The 19,117-nt window shown below is 41.8% G+C and overlaps 1 protein-coding gene across 9 annotated transcripts in view; it reads right to left on the reverse strand.

Moving 5' to 3' along the window:
* The window catches only part of OSBPL3 (oxysterol binding protein like 3), a 174,078-nt gene that overhangs the window by 21,011 nt on the left and 133,950 nt on the right, over window positions 1-19,117 (reverse strand). For all 9 annotated transcript variants that reach the window (XM_027573545.2, XM_027573549.2, XM_027573551.2 and 6 more), the window contains 5 exons: window positions 17,824-17,958; window positions 16,816-16,909; window positions 12,135-12,385; window positions 9,321-9,458; window positions 26-89 (listed from right to left, as the gene is read on the reverse strand). In XM_027573545.2, coding sequence (XP_027429346.1) covers window positions 26-89; window positions 9,321-9,458; window positions 12,135-12,385; window positions 16,816-16,909; window positions 17,824-17,958 — 682 coding nt within the window. The remainder of the gene's footprint in view (window positions 1-25; window positions 90-9,320; window positions 9,459-12,134; window positions 12,386-16,815; window positions 16,910-17,823; window positions 17,959-19,117) is intronic.

Genomic DNA, 19,117 nt, shown 5'->3' on the forward strand with positions numbered 1-19,117 from the left:
GAGGACAAATATATGAGCACATTACCTTGCCAGAAAACAAAATTTCCAGACTCAGCGTGACAAGCAGAGATAGGTGGATGGTGGCTGACCTGATGGAAACAAAGGCCAGAAAACAAAAACTTAATTCACTCTTGTGTCTCATGAAATCCATTCCTTCGCCCCTGCCTTGAGAGGTAACACTGTGCAGTGTCCAAGTGAATGAAAACTTTAGTTTTCCTTCAACAAACCGGTCCTCAAGAGGGCGCTCCTGATACAGTCAGCCCCAGTTCACTCAAGTTTCTCAGGCCTGAGAAGAAATCAGGTGCATGGAAGCCTCCTGAAGTACAGGAAAAACAGCCAAGAGACAAATGTTGGGGATAGAGACACGTTTTGAAAGATGTAAAAACAAAAGCAGGGTCAGGCAAGGGCTGCCCGCTCTTAAACCATATAATCCGACACTGGCTACCCATGTCAAAATGTCTATTAGCTGTTGAGAAAGTACCTGCAAATGTTTTAATTAAGGTATCAGATAATAAATATTTTAAAATGCTACCTCTGAGAAACACAAAAATGTTCTTGGCTCAGCAGGTTTTGTTGTTTTGAAAACTCTGCATCACAAAACTCAGCCTCTTTTCAAATCACCTATAAGACTGGTCCAAGACAATTTTTTAAAAGAATAATGTTTCTATAAAAAAGAGCCAAGCAATTACTGAAGAAACGTTAGTCAACTACTAAGAAAAACATTTTATTCATTTTCTGTCAAGATAAAAAATTCTTGAGTAAATATGTAATTTTGTTCCAGGAAAGATAATCCCCTGTAATGGAGGCTGTTGCACATTTCCCTGGGTTTTGTCCCTGGGGTCATTACTTCTGTTCTGTTCACTAATGAAGAAGCTAAAGAGAAAATGGCTCCTGAGCTGGGTTTCCTCATTATCTCAGTAATTCGAGGCAAGTGAGCATTGTACGTACCACGATTATAATTCAGGACCAGTGAACCCAGACTAATGCAGCCAGCAGTGTCTCACAGTTTCTCTGACGTTGCGGGTTCTTAGCAAGTATCTTACATTTAGAGCATCCAGCCTAATGCCTCCATCACATATGAGGAGACCAAAACCAGAAAAATTCAGTAATGTTTCCCAAACACACCGACAGGGAAGAAACAGAGGTCAAACCCAGCATTTTCGGTTTACGTCAGTGGTATTCATTCAATGGGGAGGTGACACATCTCCAACCACTCACCTTGCTCTGGACCCTCAGCTGTAATGAGGAACATGGTCTGAAAGCCTGTCACTTTAGGTGGAGAACTCTAGAACAGGCTAGGCTAGGCTAGGCTAGGAGAGTCATTCCACATACACATTTAACTGACGGAATTTCAACTGTACCAGCTTGACCCGAAGAAAAGTAGAGACAAAGATTTCAATAGTCCATGTATCTTTCAGGTCTCAATAAACATAAATGCCAGATCTGATATGAGGTGGGAGATGCAAATTTGCTACCCCTTGGATGATTTTAGTTCCCACAGGCCTCTTAGGAATGTGGCCCCTCTCTCTGTGTCTATGGGATTTTCCAGAGCAATTTTCACTTCCAGCATGATTTAGAAGCCTAAGTCCTAAAATGCAACTCTCTGCTGGCCTTCATTGTCTTTTTTTCATTGAAATCCTTGGAGATACTTTATATCACAAAATGCTGCATCCCTGTTCCCCCTTCCTCCCCACCAGCTCTCAATGAAAACAGTGGAGTTAACCATTAAACCTTGGGATCATATAAAACAAAACCAGGGAAGACAACACCTGCCCCCTACTTCTTCCTTCCCTCCCTCCCCACCCCTCAGTGCCGCCGGTGAGGAGCTATGGAATGTGCCCCTTCCCCCAGAACATAGGCATATTTTAAAGTGGATTATTAAAAGTAGATCATATTCATTCCCACAGAAACAATATAGTAAAAAATGCAGGGTTCACAGCCTTGATCAAGAATTTGGCATTTTATAGGTGTGGCCAAATCTGGCTACAAACGTCAAACATCAAAGCAAAATACAGTATATACAAACTATAAACCTTTTCTGTAATAATTTTAAATCCCATAAAACTGGGATAAATATACTACCCACATGAATTATAAAAGAAGCCCTATCATACCATAAAATATATATACGTCCCATAAAAATGCAACTTCGACCTTTTAAAGCTATTGTGTCAAATACATGAATCAGTGCTTAGCAGAATACCTTTACGTGGGTTCAAAAGCTGTTTTCCGGATGAAGAAATTTCAACATTCAGATATCAGTGATTTTGCTTTTTTTTTTTTTTTTTTTTTATGGCTTAAAAGGGCCTTTGGGAGTGATTTATTTGGTGCACATTGCTTTTAAGAAGTTAACAAAGCTTCCCAGGAAAATTAAAGTGAAGTCTTATTTTTCTCTGAGATATTTCCTCACAACAGGTATTTATTCATGAAACATTCCTGGAGCACCTACCATGTGCTGCACTAGCATCAGGGAACAAGGGGGTACTTCTGGAGTCCCAGGGATGTAGGTCTTAACTCGGCAACATCATCTAATGGCTGAAGGGCCTTGAGCAAGTGTTTAAGCCTTTGGGCCCGAGTTACCTCATCTATAAAATAGGGCTAAGCCCACTGGCTTTACAAACAAAAAGATGACACATATAAAACTACAGAACCTTATGCTGGTAAGAAGTGGGCAGGGACTAAATTTTAGCCATTTCTCATCAGTAGTATTTCCATTGAGTTACCATGGTGACCTTGTGTCTTCATTAGCCTTATTCTATAAATTAGGAAACAAAGAACCTGTCCAATGCTACACAGTTAATTAGTGATGGTGGGGGTGCTTTAAACTAAGGTCCTCTGATCTCAAATCCAGTGCTTTTTTATGTCCCAGTTGTCTCTCTATGGCTGCTCTCAAAGCTGGGCTCTGGTCCTCCCCAAAGCCTCCACACACCATTAAGATCTCATCCCATGGATATTTAGACAAAGAATCTTTTGAGTCTGAACTTCCAATTTCTCTGAGTCTCATTTATGTCATTGTAAAATGAGGTCTGAGGGTCCCTCTGACTTCAAAATGCTCTAAAGCTAGTATCTAATTCTCAATGTCTCTTCAAATCCTAGCATCGGTGGATGTCAGCCAATTGGAAAAAGATTATACTAAGGCTTTGACTAACTCAAAGGTCCACTGAAAGGGGTAATTCAAGGTTCATAATCTTAATTTTTGTTGATGGCAATCTTTTTAAAATCTACTGGAATAGAGAATGATGAGCCCAATCTAACTTATCTAGGTGTTGGATTTAGTTGAGTTTCTATTCTCGTTACATCTTAACCCAGATGTAACCCAGAAAGGTATTTGAGTCTGAACTGACCCAGCCCTGAAGCAGACACTGTCTGTCAGCTTACTGGATAAATCCAATTTAGATGGGTTTTAAGCATCCCTCTCTGCCTCTTCCTCTCCATCCCAAATAAGAGCAATTTCCAACTGGTAAAGATTCCCAAACATTCAGGAATTTAGCATATATGGTTCTTACTGTGCAGGTATTTCTATGTATCTTTCTTTCTATAAGCCCAAAGTCAGTGAGTTCCCCTACTAGTTGAGAATTCCTGTCATTTATTTGTATATCTCAAGACTTTCTTCACCCTGACCTGATCATTTTTTATTTATGCTTTAAATGTACTTAATATAAGACGTGAATGGTATGGGGAGAAGCAGGTGGGGAAAGAATGCATTTTAATATTTGCGTATTTGTGTGAGTATATCTTTTTCAGATTTAGAAAAATATCCCTTAAATACATCACTTCTGCAGCTGTCCAAGGACCTAACTATAGATTCTACCTAGTTCCTGACTCGCCTCCAACCTCGAAGGGCAGCTTATAGAAAAGAGGACAAGTGCCAGGTGAGAAATCATGCAGGTGCAGGAGCCAGGTGAGAAATCCCATGGCGCTCATCGTTTACTGACTGCCTCTGATGTGTCCAGCACTGTCCTATTCACTGAAGAAACAATACATTTTGGTGCAGAAGTGGGCGAGATAGATAAAGAAATAAGGACATAATCTGTCGGTAGTGACAGGTGTTAAGGAGCAGAATGCAAGGCATGAGGCCGGGGGGGTGGTAAGTGGGAGCGCTATTCTAGGCAGGGCGGCAGGGGCAGGACTCTCTACAATGGGATCGTCTGGGGCTAGAAGAAATAAGGAAGTTCACCGCATGGAAAACCGGGAGAAACGCACCCCAGGCAGAGGACACAGGCAGGCACTGCTCAGGGCTGGCCAACGCTCCGAATATTATAAGAGAGGCAGAAGGCCAGTGTGGCTGACGCTAAATGAGCAGAGGTGGGAGAGGCCTGATCTCCGGGGCTAGCATCTCAGGGGCTTTGCGAGGCCATGGCCAGGACTTTGGATTTTATTCCAAGTGACAGGGAAAATCATTGGAAGGTGTAGAGCAGGTGTTGCTCCTGTTTTGAAGCAATCATTCTGGCTGTTGGGTGAGAAATTGGTTATGGAAACAAGAGACCCGCTAATGAGTCTACTGCAACGATCCTACTCATTGATTACGTTGGCTTGGGCTTGGAGGCCAGCACCAGTGGGGGAGGCAGTGAAAAATGGCTGGCTGCTGATCAATAGGATATGGATTCTAAGAAAAAGCTATTAAGGATGATGCGAAGGATGCTGGCCTGATTTTGGGGGAGAATGCAGTTGCACCAATTATTTTCTCTTCCCCCATGTTCAGAGTTCATCACTTTGTTTGACAAACCCATGGCTTCTCGCCAAAACCAGAAACAAAAACACGCATTAAGTGATGACTTGACCCAGAAGTGGAGAACTGGTTTAGCTGCCTTGTATTTGATCAATTGCTAGTTCTATTTGAACAGCCTGCATTTCCCTTCTGATAACCTCTTTAAATAAGATGCCACTTTAATTAGTAGTGACAAACTCTGTCTACTAGTAGATGAAAGAGCTGTTTTATCGTGAGTGAGCATGCAGGGAGAGAAGTGATAGGTATGGTATTTATAAGTCTGTCCAAGAATGTATGTTCAGAGTTCTCGTGATGAGTAACAGAAAAGCAAGGAGGGCTGAGGCCAGGGAGCAAAGGAGAAAAAAAAGATTTCATTTGCATCTTTTATAGGTTAGTAACTTCCAATAACTCCATTTAGCTTTTCTGTCATGAACTCTCAACAGTACATGGCTGGGGGAGGGGGACCCAGGGGGAATAAATGGTTAGAATGACTGCAACAGTGATCAGACAACTGACGTTCCAGAGCCCCACCAGGAAATGATCTCTTCTAGGTAATAGCTTAACTGCATAGCCTTTATATATAAAACCTTTCCCAAAGGTATAAAAAGAGAAGCAAAGCTAACTGAAATCAGTTTTCTGAACCACCCAGTCTCCAATGAAGCTCCAAACCAGTTGGTCAGCTGCCTGCCAGGGGGCAGGAGAACCAAGTAAGGAAGAACCTGTCAGCAGGACACCCAGTCCCCGAGGAGAAAAAGGAAGTCCTTTCTGAATTCCCCTTTTTCTGAGCTTATTTAGACAGCCAAGGCTGAATCACAGTTCTTGGCACAAAGCAAACTCCTCCCTGGAGAAGGTGGAAGAGCCAGGGGGTAGAACACAGGAGAGGAATGTTTATGATTTACTCCTGAATGTTGCTTATTCACAAAGGCCACGCCCCAGACAACAATGGGAGCTGGGAACAAAGTCCTACCCGAGTTTGGTCTAAGTGACAATGGCAGGCCAAGTCCCATCGTCTGATCAGCATACATAACACTATTTTCCCATTGGCAGCCAATGACCCTGGCAGCTCTGAGCACCGTAACTACACCTACAAGAGACCCCAAGAAAGGTGAGGGAGACCACTGGAGTCAAACAGTGGGCACTGAGAAAGGCTAATGCTCTAGGCCTCAGTTACCCTGCCTCTCTAACTGATCCTCACCTCACCTGCCACACAGCGGTATTTTGAAGGTAAAAATAAGATCCTGAGCAAGTTCGAAAAGCACAAAGGACTCTGTAAACCTAACAGTTATTGTTGTGAGGAAAATGTGAACAGCAAATGCCTTCGCTGGTCTCTGACCGCATGAGTCATTTTGATGGTGCATTTTAGGTGAGAGACAATACCGAGGAGCGAAGCTGTGATGAAGCCAAACCCTGTGAAGAAGCAATTACTTCAATGTCTTTGGCCACTGACCACTTCGAGCAACCACATCCCCACCCAAACCACAAAACAACATCCAGAGCCTTGGAGTAAAGGATAGATGTAGATTTTCAAATCTCAAAAACTCCATAGAAGAGTCGAGTTACCGTAGTTTCCTTCCAGGTCCTTTCACTTGGATATATGAGTTCCATCAACATGGAGCTCATGTTAGAGTAAAATCCCACCCAAAAATACTAATTTGGGAGTCCTACCCAGCTTATTACATTAGTCATTCAGTAAACTCAACTCACTGCAGAAAGGTACAAGAAAGCAAAGCCAGCCTCAAACTCTGAAAGCTGAAGTGTATCACCTGCACATAATGCATGCTGGTAGAGTCATGCTGCTCCATAAAGTAGAACGTCTCCTGGGCCAGAAGCAGAAAGAGCCACACTGGCAGGTACCAGCATGCAACATCCTAAACAGCCCGGCGCGCTCTGTCAGTGTGTGAAATTAGAAGGTTTTCATGCGCCATGAGTCAGCGGGTCAGCATAAACAAGGCTGGGAGAGGGAGGGCAGGAGGCTGAGCTCATGTGTCTCCTGGTGGCCAGGAAAGGGAGAGCCCTGCCCAAACCCCTTCCACTCCTGGGGCAGTGGGCAGCTGAGCACCTCGAATTCAACAGTCACCTCTCCTTCTCATTCTACACTCACCTGGTAATGAAATTCTGGTTTCCCAAGTAATCTTTTTATGGAGAAAGGATGCCTGGCCATGTGATCAAGGCCTTCTGGTCCCCAGGACAGGTCTATTTTTTATAATAAATGCGTAGAATAGCATCCTAGTTTATATGTCAGTTTCTTAACGGCTTAGCTAGGGTGACTCTGTCCTTGGGAGACTCATCCATTCTTGGGTGTAGTCAAAGAACCAACATCTGAGGCCGTAAGGCTAAATTCCAGGCAGATGAAGTGGCTCCATCACGATCAGGACTGGTGGGTACCACATGGCTGGCTTTCCGTCAGAGACTCACCAGGCACAGTCTGCCCTTCAAACCACTTGAATTAGTAGAATAGATATATCTTATTTACTATTCTTAACACTGCATAGTAAAAAGAATTTTAAGAGTTGCCTCTGAAGATGAGAGCAATAACCATGTGCAGAATGTTTACTGTCTTCAGTGCAAGTATTTTATATCCTAGTGTAGTATTTCACTTGAGCCTTATTGCTACCTAGGAGTTAAGCATTATCATTCCTGTTTTAGAGATAAAGACACTATTGAGGCTCAGAAAGTTTAAGTAGCTTAGACAAGGCCACACACAGAGGAAGTGATGGGGTTAGGGTGTGAGAGCAGGTCTCCATTACACCCGGCACACCCTATACTACTAACAATGACCAGATCTCTTTCTTGCTTATTTCCTCGGGATCCATTTCACGGAACCAAAGACTGAGTTATATAATGCTCTTTCTGTCTTTGTGCACACGTGTCCAGGAGCTCTGCTTTCTCTCTCTGCCACCTTTGGAGGTGTGCAAGCAGATCCTGAATTTGGCCCTGCCCTGTCAGGGGCTTACGGGATGGAAGCTCAGCTTTACACGCAAGCTCACGTTACTACTCTTTTCTTACACCATTCATCCTTTCCTGATTGTCTGCTGGAGTCTGGGCTATTTTGGGCCGTAATTTTTTCACATGAGTGCATATAATGCCATGGTAACCAAATTATATTTTCATTTATTCCCATTCCATTTTAGCTTTAGTATTTAAATAACCCAGTTGAATTTGAATCGAATTATCTTTTCCTTTTAACTACTGACTTAACTCTCACTTCCTCAGTATCAGTATTTAATTTGTTTTAGCTTCTAAATGGAAATCTACTAAAAATGTGCTTTGGGATTATTATATATTCCTTTCCCTTTGAGTCTCAGAGAACGCTGCTTGTCCTTGACAGTGAAGACCAGCACCATCCTCCTAAGTCTCTCAGCTACACCGCCTTTCCTTTCCTACCCCCAAAATGCAAATCCATTGATAAAGGGGGCAGCAAGATAACAGGAAGGAAAATAATATGCTAGCATCCCACCCATTTTCCCTCAGTTTTCTAAGAACTGCGAGGAGAGAAATGTATCAAAGCAAATGTATTTAATGTTCCTAGGCTGACATTTAAGAATATGCGGAGGGTGGACATGTTGGGTCGTTGTTTTAACTAGGGGTGAGAGGATTCTTTTTTATTTTTGGTATCAGTGCATCCTATCTTAGCTGAACAATTCCTTACTGACAGATACTTGGGATGTTCCCAATATCCCACTATTACAAACTGGTGTCGTGCATTAATCATGACTGCAAACACTCATATAACACTTCATCCTCCATGTACCAGACACCACACCCAGTGTGTGGTAGAGAGTATCTCATTTAATCATCACAAAGCCATCTGAGGTCTGTACCACTGTCATTATTTCCACCTTAAAGAGGAAACTGAGGCATAGAGAGGTTAAGTAACTTGCCCGGGGTTACAAACCTGGTGAGAGGTAGAGCTCAGATTTGAACTTACGCTGGCTCCAGAGACCCTGCTCTCTCTTCTCGAGTATCATTATCGACTAATGCTTAGGTGGGAAAGGCTCATGGAACTTCAAGGAATGCAGGCTACATAAGTATAAAGGATGTCCCTACATCAGATGAAGACAGGCATTGTCTGTCCCCGGCTCCCATCCCGCCGCAGCCTCCCCGCACCCGGAACCATGCTGGGTATGAGTTACACGCTCAAGAAATATTTATTGATCGAATGAATAAATACATGAATGAATGATCCCTCAAGAATAATGTCTGTATTTGGTGCTACCCGTTTTGATGGGGGCATTCATATTCTAGAAGGACAAGGTCAATGAGTAAGGGCGCACACTTGAAACCTTTAAAATCAGTTTGGCAAATGCTTAATCCTTTGCAAATGTGTCCCATTATGGCTCCACACAGCAGGCCCCGTCGACGCCTACGGTCAAAGGCCTGCTCCGCCCTGCTAGTGTCTTCATGCTCATGCGGGTGGTCAGGCTCCGGTGCAAGGGAAATCATTCCTTCTCTTTATGTGTAAAAGCACTATAATTATCTCAGCTGCTTTAAAGCCAGCAAAAGGTGGACAATAAATATTTCAAAAGCACATGTAATGGAAGGTGTAAGCAACTCCTCCAGGGCGGGTGGGTAAAAAGGGTGTATGCAACAAACAAAAAGGGTATATATCCACCTGTTCTGAAAAGAACCGGAAGCCTTTGTCCTCACGGATACACTCATATGTTTCTCCAAGAAGAGGATTAAAGGGCTTGCTCCCAGCTCGGAAGTAGCTAGATGCATATGCCGATACGGCAAAAGCTGCCACGTACACCTGAGGAGGGAGGAAAGAACTTGATTATTTCTCTGTCACCAAGACATTTTTTTACGAAGACATGAACAAAATAAAACCTTTATTTCTCTCTTTATGGGTTATTTTGGAAAGCAAACAACTTGTCTCTGGTTTAGAGACAACCAAGCCAACTTTGGTTCAAAGCGGCAGGTTTAAATAAAGTTCATTTTGGCCCAGAGACAAACGAAGCAAACATTTGCAAATGGCCCGTCTGCTCTGATGCCAGTTGGGAGAGGCTTTCAAGAGGATGATATTTATCAAGTGAGCTACCCTGTTTTCTTCGAGCTGTTAAGCTAAGTCCAGTACCTCTAACCCTGATAATCAGGAAGGAGAGAGAAGAAGAGCATAAAAAGGAAAGGAAAAAAAAAAAAAGCCAAACTTCCCTCAAAATTCAGGAAAAGCAACCCATTCCTAGCTGGATGCCGTGGAAACCTACAAGCTCATTTTGACAAAAGAAAATCTGATAGGAATTTCCTGAGTTTCCTGTAACAAGCCACAGGACAGGGCATGGTGCCTTTGAAAGAGTCTTGGCTCTTCTGGGAGGGAAAATGAAAAATCAAAAGGCAAAGGAAGGACAGACTACAGATAAACATGAAATAAGCACTCACTGTGAGGCTCTCAGCATTTTTATCAGTTCCCTTTTCAGGGCACCAAAAAGACCCATTATTTTTCTTGTCTTTTTTGGGGAGCGGGTACAGAACATTGAACCTAGGTAGTGATGGCAACTTCCCCTTTCTACCAGTGAGTAACAATCTCAATACCTCCCCTTCCCAGCACATTCCACGAGGTTTCTTATACTGGGGGGGTAAAAAGCTGAGCACCTTTCATAAATGTTCACTAGTCACACAACTTCTCTTAAGCCTTTTGCAAATAGGACCCACCTTTCCACTCGCTTATAAAAACCAATTCAGTATGCTAAGTTCTGTCTTTGTTCTGGAAATCTGGGGTCTGTTCCTTTCTTTGCTTCCCCATATGTTGGTTACCTGTTAAACAGTAAGCTCACATTGCCTCTCTGGAATGCTGAAACAAGCCTGAATCACCTTCACAATTTAAAATAAAACATAATCTGGTATCATCCATAATGCTGGGGGCAGAAGGGAGGGAAGGAGCAGGCACCATGAGTCAACCTGAGAGGGATCCTATGCAGGGGCATGAGCTGACCTGCAGGGCAGTGAACAACCCACAGCTATGGTTCTTGGGCAATGCCTTCCTGTCCTTTCCCTCCAGGTGCATTGTACTGGAATGCAAAGCCTTCCCTCAAACTCCTTCTCCAGGTCAAGTCCACCAATCTATCAGCTGACATCCTAAGGGTGTCTAAATCGCCACAAGAATGAAACACCATGAAGAATATTTTCATCTTCAAAGTCAATCTTTTAAGAAAAGAACTGTCCACAAATGTTGACTTTCCACACTTGCTTTAGAAGCTATTTGCCTCCCTTTGTTCAGCAGAAATTCTCTAGGAAAGAGTAACAAAGAAGATAAAAAAAAAACAAACCCAAAAAACACAGAGCTTGTTTTTTCTCTCCTATTCTTATTATCATTAGTATCAAAAAAGTCTCTTTGACGGAGAAGTCCCCGGAGACTGTGGAACAACATGGGATGCCTCTCTCATCCACAGCCAGATTTTCCCTTCATCTTCAAATTACTAATGTAATGAAGTTTTAGTAAGGGTCAAAACTATGGAATGCTTAGAATTTAGAAAAGAATGGTGTCCTCCATCACTGAGAGGATGACTTAGGGTCAGGTCCCCGAAGCCCAGGGGCTGCGCCGACTCCAATTTAGCCCATCAGCAAATGCCCAGGACAAAGACTGCATTCGGGGAAAGACACTGAGGTCCCAGCCGCCCATACAAACAATGGCCTTACTGTGGAGCAGGTAACATAGGAAGGAGCCAAGAGAGGGAGACACTCGGCTAGTCACAGAAAGGGCCAATTTGACTGTCATCTGACCACCAGGGTCCCTTATCACCACCCCACAAGACAGGGGAAAGATGAGAAACACCTGGGGGCGCCTTCGCTGGACGACCCATCACATGATCAGAAGTAATACTGAGTAGCGAACAGAAGGTGAATTTTTCTAAGATGAGTTTTTGTTTTGTTTTGTTTACTTACTCTATAGAATAAGAGTGGGGGTGGAGCAATCATCTTTCTTATGTAAAAACCTCGACTACAAACGTTATTTTCAAAAATCTAGTTGCTTGTGGGACCCCAAAATAAACAAAAACATTCTCAGGGGAAATTCACCCGGACAAGAAAAACCACCTGAGAAATTAAATTCTGTCTCCCCGGGATAATAAAAAATAAACATGCAGACAGCCCTCAAGACACGCTATCCAGTCAGGAGTATCAGAACAATCACTTGTAAGGTTCTGGAGAAAAAGGAAGCGTAAAACCACAGAGCAGAACTACCCAGAGGCACCAACTGTCACAGAGAAGCTCCCCCAAAACGGCAAATTCTGACACATGATGGAAAACCGCTGGGCACAGGGGAACTAGACGCTGGTGAGAAATGAACGTGTCTGCACAAGAATCCAGAAGACACAAGGCGGAGCCGAGAGCTTGGCTCTGCTCGGCTTAGCACCGCTGGGCCCCTGGGAATGGCCTGCTGGCGGCTCGGGCGCAGGGGCAGTACCGCCCCACTGGAAGGTGAACTCCTCACCATTCTTTCCAAGGCGCTGGGGATCTGTGCGGCCTTGTCCAGAAGCTCGCTGTACTCCAGCTCCTCGCAGAGCCGCTGCAGTGTGTTCAGGGGCTCATTCAGCTCCACTGGCATGGCCACTTTGGACAGATCCTTCCCGATGTTATTCCGCAGGATGTTCCACAAGCTGATGGTACTGGCGCTGGGGCACGGGGCCGGCAAGCAAGTTCTTCGTTTGGACTTGGCTTCCCCACCACTTTCGAGGACAGGCCCTGAAAGGGAAATCAGCCTCGTGGTTTCCAGAAGACTTTTTATTTTATTACTTAAAAAAATACAGAAATAAAACCTGACCCAGCAAGTACTCGATTCTACTGTTAGTCTCAGTTATCTAGGACTGAAAGTCAGAAAATAAAGAGTTCCGTGCAGCCCAATTGAGCACCCAAAATTACACGTGCTAAAACTCGTGGGCTTTACTCACAGGGAGGTCTTCAAGTTCCTACTCAGAAGCTAGTGCCTCATAGCTTAAATACACTTAGGATAGAGCTGGAAACTGGATTTCTATGCTTGTAGCAGTTACTGTTTATACCTTTAAACTCTTTAGATTTTTATTTATTTAAAAAAATTTTTTTTTGATTAGGCTCCATGCCCAGTGTGGAGCCCAACGTGGGTCTCTAATTCCTGACCCAGAGATCAAGACCTGAGCGGAAATCAAGAGCCAGAGGCTTAACAGTCTGAGCCACCCAGACGCCCCTAAACTCTTTAGATTTTTTAAAAAGCACTTCAAGCTCTGATTAAAAACTTTTTTTTAAAGACCATCTTTTTTTTTTAAGATTCTATTTACTTATTTGACAGAGAGACAAAGGGAGCAAGCACACAAGCAGGGGGAGCAACAGAGGGAGAAGTAGCTCCCTGCTGAGCAGGGAGCCCAAAGCAGGACTTGATCCCAGGACACTGGGATCATGACCTGAGGAGAAGGCAGTCACTTAACCAACTGGGCCACCTAGGCACCCCTGATTAAAAACTTTTAAGCCCTTTTTAAAAATCACTTCAAATTCTGTTAAAAACAATTATGTTTATTACAGAAAAATGGAAAGGGAAATAAAAGTCTTCCTTATCCCACTACCCACAAATAGTAGCTGTTTGTATTCTTGAGTATTTTCATGTAGTATTTTCTCCATCCAGAGAGCTCATATAGCTCATCTAGTTTTATGTTCTGCTTATTCCCTTAACTATTTTTCCATGCCATTCAATATTCTTCTAAAACATCATTTATAATGACTGTAAAAAAATTCCATGCTATAGATATGCTGTAATCTACTAAATCATTCCTCTATTGTTGGACTTTTAGATTTGTTTCTATGTTTTGCTATGATGCAAAAAAAAAAAAAAAAAAAAAACCAAGTACTGAATATTTAAATTCTTAAGATTTGATTATATCTCTGAGTATTTGCTTAGGATATACAGACATGGAATTACTATGTCAAAGACTATAAACATTTTTAGACATTTGAGTCATATGATCAGATGGCTCCTCAAAAATGCTATATCAATTTCCTATTTATCAGCAGCATATGTGTGTTCACCTCTTGAGATCTTTCTGGGCTTATCATCATTCGTTTTCAATTTTTGGCAAATTGTTGGGTGGACAGTATTATTTCTTTGTTTTAACGTCCATTAAAAAAATTCCTAGGGGCACCTGGGTGGCTCAGTTGTTAGGCATCTGCCTTTGGCTCAGGTCACGATCCCAGGGTCCTGGGATCGAACCCCACACTGGGCTCCCTGCTCAGTGAGGAGCCTGCTTCTCCCTCTCTCACTCCCCCTGCTTGTGTTTCCTCTCTCACCGTATCTCCCTCTGTGAAATAAATAAATAAAACCTTTAATAAAAAAATTCCTAGTGTGATTTGGAATGCTTTCATAAACACTTCTTTTCTGAATTGTCTGCTTTCCTATTTATATACTAAGATGTATTTTTTGTTTTTGTTTTCATATTCATTTTACAATCAAATCGCTATTTGGCATTTATCTTCAAATTTGGTCCATGTGGTTCATTGATGAATAAAACATTTACATCCACCAGTCTTTTCCTTTGTGACACTTCCATTGGCTCAGGCTATGACATTCTTTTCCCATCCCAACTGAGCCTATTTTCAAACGAAATCTCACCAACATATGAGAAAGGGGCATTTTATTTGCATATATTTATCTACTGAAAAGAAATATTTAACATTTACTCATTGTAAAGCCAATCGCTCTGAATAAAGAGGCTGCTTTAATAAACAGAAAAGTATGAAACTGGGGTCACATCTGCAGTCTTAACGTTAACCCAAGCATCCAATTAATTGTTGAATTTATTTTAATTGTTTGACATGAGCAAAAATCTGATTTACCCAACCTAAGAGCTGCAAATGAAAGTAGTTTTTAAAAACAGTTCTCTATGTAATCTCAAAATATTTTCTCTGATTACACTAATCTAGATTTTGAAACAACAGTATATGATGACTACTATCAAATAATGACCAGTATCTATCTAGTTTTTGCTCTGGAGCAGCAGGTCTTCAAGAATTTTACATATTACCTTATATATTCTTACATATACTTTACATATATCATCTCTTAAGTAACTTGCCCTAGAACACAGTACCAGTAAATGGCAGAGCTGAGGTTAACCAAGGAAACCTGGTCATGAATCTATATTCCTAAGCCCTGAACCTCCCATAGCACCCATTACAGTGACAGATCCTAGTATTTGCCTCCTGATTTGCGGAGGAAAAAATCAATAGGAAGCACTCTACATATCTAGCCTTTACTATGGGCTCAGAAAAATTCTCGTATCATTAATTATCAAGAACTTGATTTAATCCCTATTTCCTTTTGTAGGCAAAAGCATGTCACAATGCGCAAACGTTATTTCTACATCCAATCGTTTCAGTAGAGTACTGAGGTTTAGAAGTCTCATCTTCAACAGAGACAAACTGGAGGACACCTATTTTTACTTCTAAATACTGCTGAAAAAGAAAGCTGGGTTTGGCCCAGTGTTTGTTCAAGCCAAGACAATGCGTTGGTCAGCATTCCAGCAAAACGGCTGTGGAATAAGAGAGAGAGAACCAGCCTTAGCTTCAATGTTTTTCCTGGCTGATGTCAACTCAGCACAGCTCTGGTCTTAGGTTCTGGGGCAAGTCCTCTGTTTCCAGCTATGACCTCCGAACGCTCTTTCCCTGCATTCCCCTTGGCCCCTCGCTAAGGCCTCAAAGAGAATGAGGACCTCGGCGTTTGTCTGAGTTCCTCATGCATGGCCAGCGTGCCATTTTAGTGTGTGTGCTGTTTGTCAAGGGGATGTTTCTTCATTTCTCTTTCAATTCACCTCCTTGTTTTTCTAGAAAAACAAGTAGCTCCTATATTATTGGCTTTCTCCTTTGAACCATTGGTTTGCAGACTTTTTCACCAAAGGGTTCATCTCTCCAGAAACATTTCAAGCAAGATAGAATGTAACGAGCATCAGACTTTTAGCGGGTCTGATGCTGAAAGGATGTTCTGCCAGAGAATGGTAAAATTACCTGCCTTTTTTGTGGTCCCCAGAGAGGGGGCTCTTTGGCATTCAGATAACAACTCATATTTCACACATACTTACTGACCTGGGAAGCACCAAAATAGAAAAAGCACTGACATGGTCCCTCTCCTCTGGGTAGATATGAAAATAAGTAGTGCCCTGGGTAGCCAATAGGTGACACAGACAAACCTCAAGACCCAAGACGTACTGAGTACCAGGACTGGGAATATTTGATGGTATAGGACTTGGGAGTATTTGATGGTATAGAATCCATGCAGAGAACTGTCCTATGGGCTAATTCTTCCCAAACAGACTTCCTAAATCAGGGCTGTTTGGGGAGACACTCCAGATACCCCACGGTTCAAACTAACATTTCCTGGGCATCATTTTGCTCTTGGGATCAACCAGTAATAAGGACTTGAAACCCCATCCTCCCTTCTAGGAGGTAGCAGTTACTTTTTTTTTTTTTGGTTACTTTTAAATGTGTTATCTTGAAGAATCTAAGGTTAAATTACCACTTAGAGGGGCACCTGGGTGGCTCAGCCAGGTAAGCATCTGCCTTCAGCTCAGGTCATGATCCTGGAGTCCTGGGATCGAGCCCCACAGTGGGGAGCCTGCTTCTCCCTCTGCCCTTCACTCTGCTTGTGCTCTCTGTCTCTTTCTCCCTCTCTCTTGCTCTCTCTCAAATAAATAAATAAAATCTTAAAAAAATAAAATCTTTAAAATCTTAAAAAAATAAAAATAACCAGTTAGACCAGACTTTTTTATTACATGATCCCTATAAAATTCCTAAGTCATGAAAACTACTAGGTACCTAAAGTCAAAAACCTATATTGTAATATGTTTGCAGAGAGAATATTTGAGCATATCAAGGGTCTCTGTTGGATTAATTTTTGATATCTATATGATAATTAGTATACATTCACTTTATAAAATAGAAGTTTTCATGAGCAGACAAATTTATTTGAATGAATACATTTTTCACACGTGAGTGCTGTCTCCCCCCCTAGATTATATAAACCTCAAGGGTAGGGAGGATGTCTTCTCTTATATAGTATGTGTTACAGTTCAATGCCTGCAGCAGATACTCTATATATGCTTGTTAGTATTCTGTGAAGGTGCAAGCTTTCAGATATCATATAATTTACATCTTACCCAAGGTCTGTCTCTCATTATCTAAGTCATTACTGAGATTGTCTAAGGAAAGGTTATCACTTATGTCACTGACATAGGAGTCATCTTCAGAAATCTATGGGGAAAAAAACATACATTAGAGTAAGAGTAAACAAACCAGATTTTCATCAAACCTTTAATCCAAATCATCAAACGTCTTGATTCCCACCATTACAAACCTACAGAAATAGGGTTGTTTCCATAAAGGCCCATACCCTAGTCTGCCTAGAAGGTGTTCATGATAAACACCTGTTATTAAAATTTTTATACTTTCTTGACTAGTTATCCCAAAGAAAACATAAATAAACTCAAGACTATAGTTATTACAGAAATTCTTATTAATTCAGACTGCATTTTTAGAATTTGTTAGTGTTTGCACAGAATGAGTTATAATTTGTCTTTTAACCATTTGTGAAAGAAAAGAATCTACTATGGAAATTAAATAAGATTAGTACTTCTACACTAAAGGGGTAAAATTATCAATTCGCATTTTCACAAAGCAATGCCAACTATGATACTTGCTTATTCAGGAAAGTACGATTTTTATGCATCAATATAAAACAGTATTAGTATATATTATAAATGAATTATTATAATAGCTATATTATAAGAATTATAATAATATAATAATGGCATGTTATAAATTAATATTGGTAAATTCACTGATTAAAAAAAACAAACATGCTATTTTCTGGCCCTGTGGTAGAAATGGTTAGTTAATAGTTAAAATGATTAACAAGTAATTGAAAAGAGGTACAACAAATCAAGTGACAGAAATGAGGAAGTACCCAACACCTTCTACTTTTGCAACCTTTTCCCTAAGGTCTTGTATCTTTTTGTGTTTTTTGGGGTAGGAGTTACAAGAAGATCCTCAGAATGTAATGGTAGAAAGAGGCCATTGAGTTAAGCATTTCTAAAGATAGGTATTTACTGAACGAGTAAAGCAACAAAAGAGATTTTGAGGCACCTAACTGAAAACAGTGCTCAAACCTCATTTTCTGAAGAGCTTGGAGATAACAGAACTTCCTGTGCATCAAAAAACTCCGAAAGGGAGTCTGTGATGGAGAGTCTACTCTCGTTGGAAAGCTGATGGACCAGAGCTCGGCTGTCATCTCTGGAGTCTTCCTATTTGAAACACAAACACAAACACAGAATTGCATATAATTAGAAACAGTCTCAAGAGAAGCAAAGCAAACAATTGATTTCATTGCATGATACACAAGGTCACAGGTGCATGCAAACAAGCAGCTCAAAGCAGAGGTCAGCTCCCAAGTTGAGGAGAAGCAACCTCACACAAAACAAAATGAAAAGCAAAGGTCTCCCCCAAATGGGCACCTCACTTCATAGGTACCATCACTGTTTAGGTACATGCAACAAATCTCAAAGCCAAAACAGACTGTCCAGGTCAGTCTTCATTTCCATTTAAGAGGGGGAAAATTCCAACACTCTCTGAATCATATCCTCTTATTCTCTACCACTGCAGGATGTTTCTTTTCATCCTAAAATTTCTTCAGAATTACACTCAGTGTATGTCCTCGCATGGCTGACTGAGAGCAACATTGCTTCTTCTGCCCCCACGCTCTCCCAGAGGCCAACATGCTGCTTTTGAGGCATCCCTTGACAAATACACAGTGTGTTTTGGCCCAAAAGTGCCCCTGGTGGCAGATTATTCATTATTCATGGATGAATGAGATAAATTCTCTTTGTCAGTCTCTGTCTAACCACAGTGACTCTGAGAGGGAAGGAAACTCCCAATCCTCTTGGTAAGCCTCCTTACAAACAACACCGTGGCACATCATGATTTTCTCATCTTCCATGGCCCTCCCTTCCCTACTTCGCTGAGTCTAAACTTCCCCTCTGGGAAACACCGAAATACTTTGTTTGGGAATGTGCTTTCTATTCAATTTGCAAGTGCAAACTCAATACAACTCAACAAATTGAACAACTGCTCTATGCTGGCTTTGGGGAGATATAAGGATGAGTAAGGCAAGGTTTCTGGCCTGAATGAGTGGCACAGAGAATGCGCCCAACACAGGAGACCAAGACTGTGGAAGAGAAAGTACTACAGAAGGGAAGAGGAAGGTGAGATTGATTCTACTTCAGGCTTTGGTTTAGGGAGGGCTTCACAGAAGAGGTGACACCCGACTAGACCTTGAGGAATGAGAACAAATTCAGGACAAGATGATTCAATTCCTTCACATGAGAGGAGAAGACTGTTGTCCCGAACTTCCCTACAGTTCACGGTTCTCACGGGGCTGATAAGGGAACTGCTTTTGTGTCACTG

The sequence above is a fragment of the Zalophus californianus genome, chromosome 12, assembly GCF_009762305.2.
Source record: "Zalophus californianus isolate mZalCal1 chromosome 12, mZalCal1.pri.v2, whole genome shotgun sequence".
In the NCBI taxonomy this organism is placed as follows: domain Eukaryota; kingdom Metazoa; phylum Chordata; class Mammalia; order Carnivora; family Otariidae; genus Zalophus; species Zalophus californianus.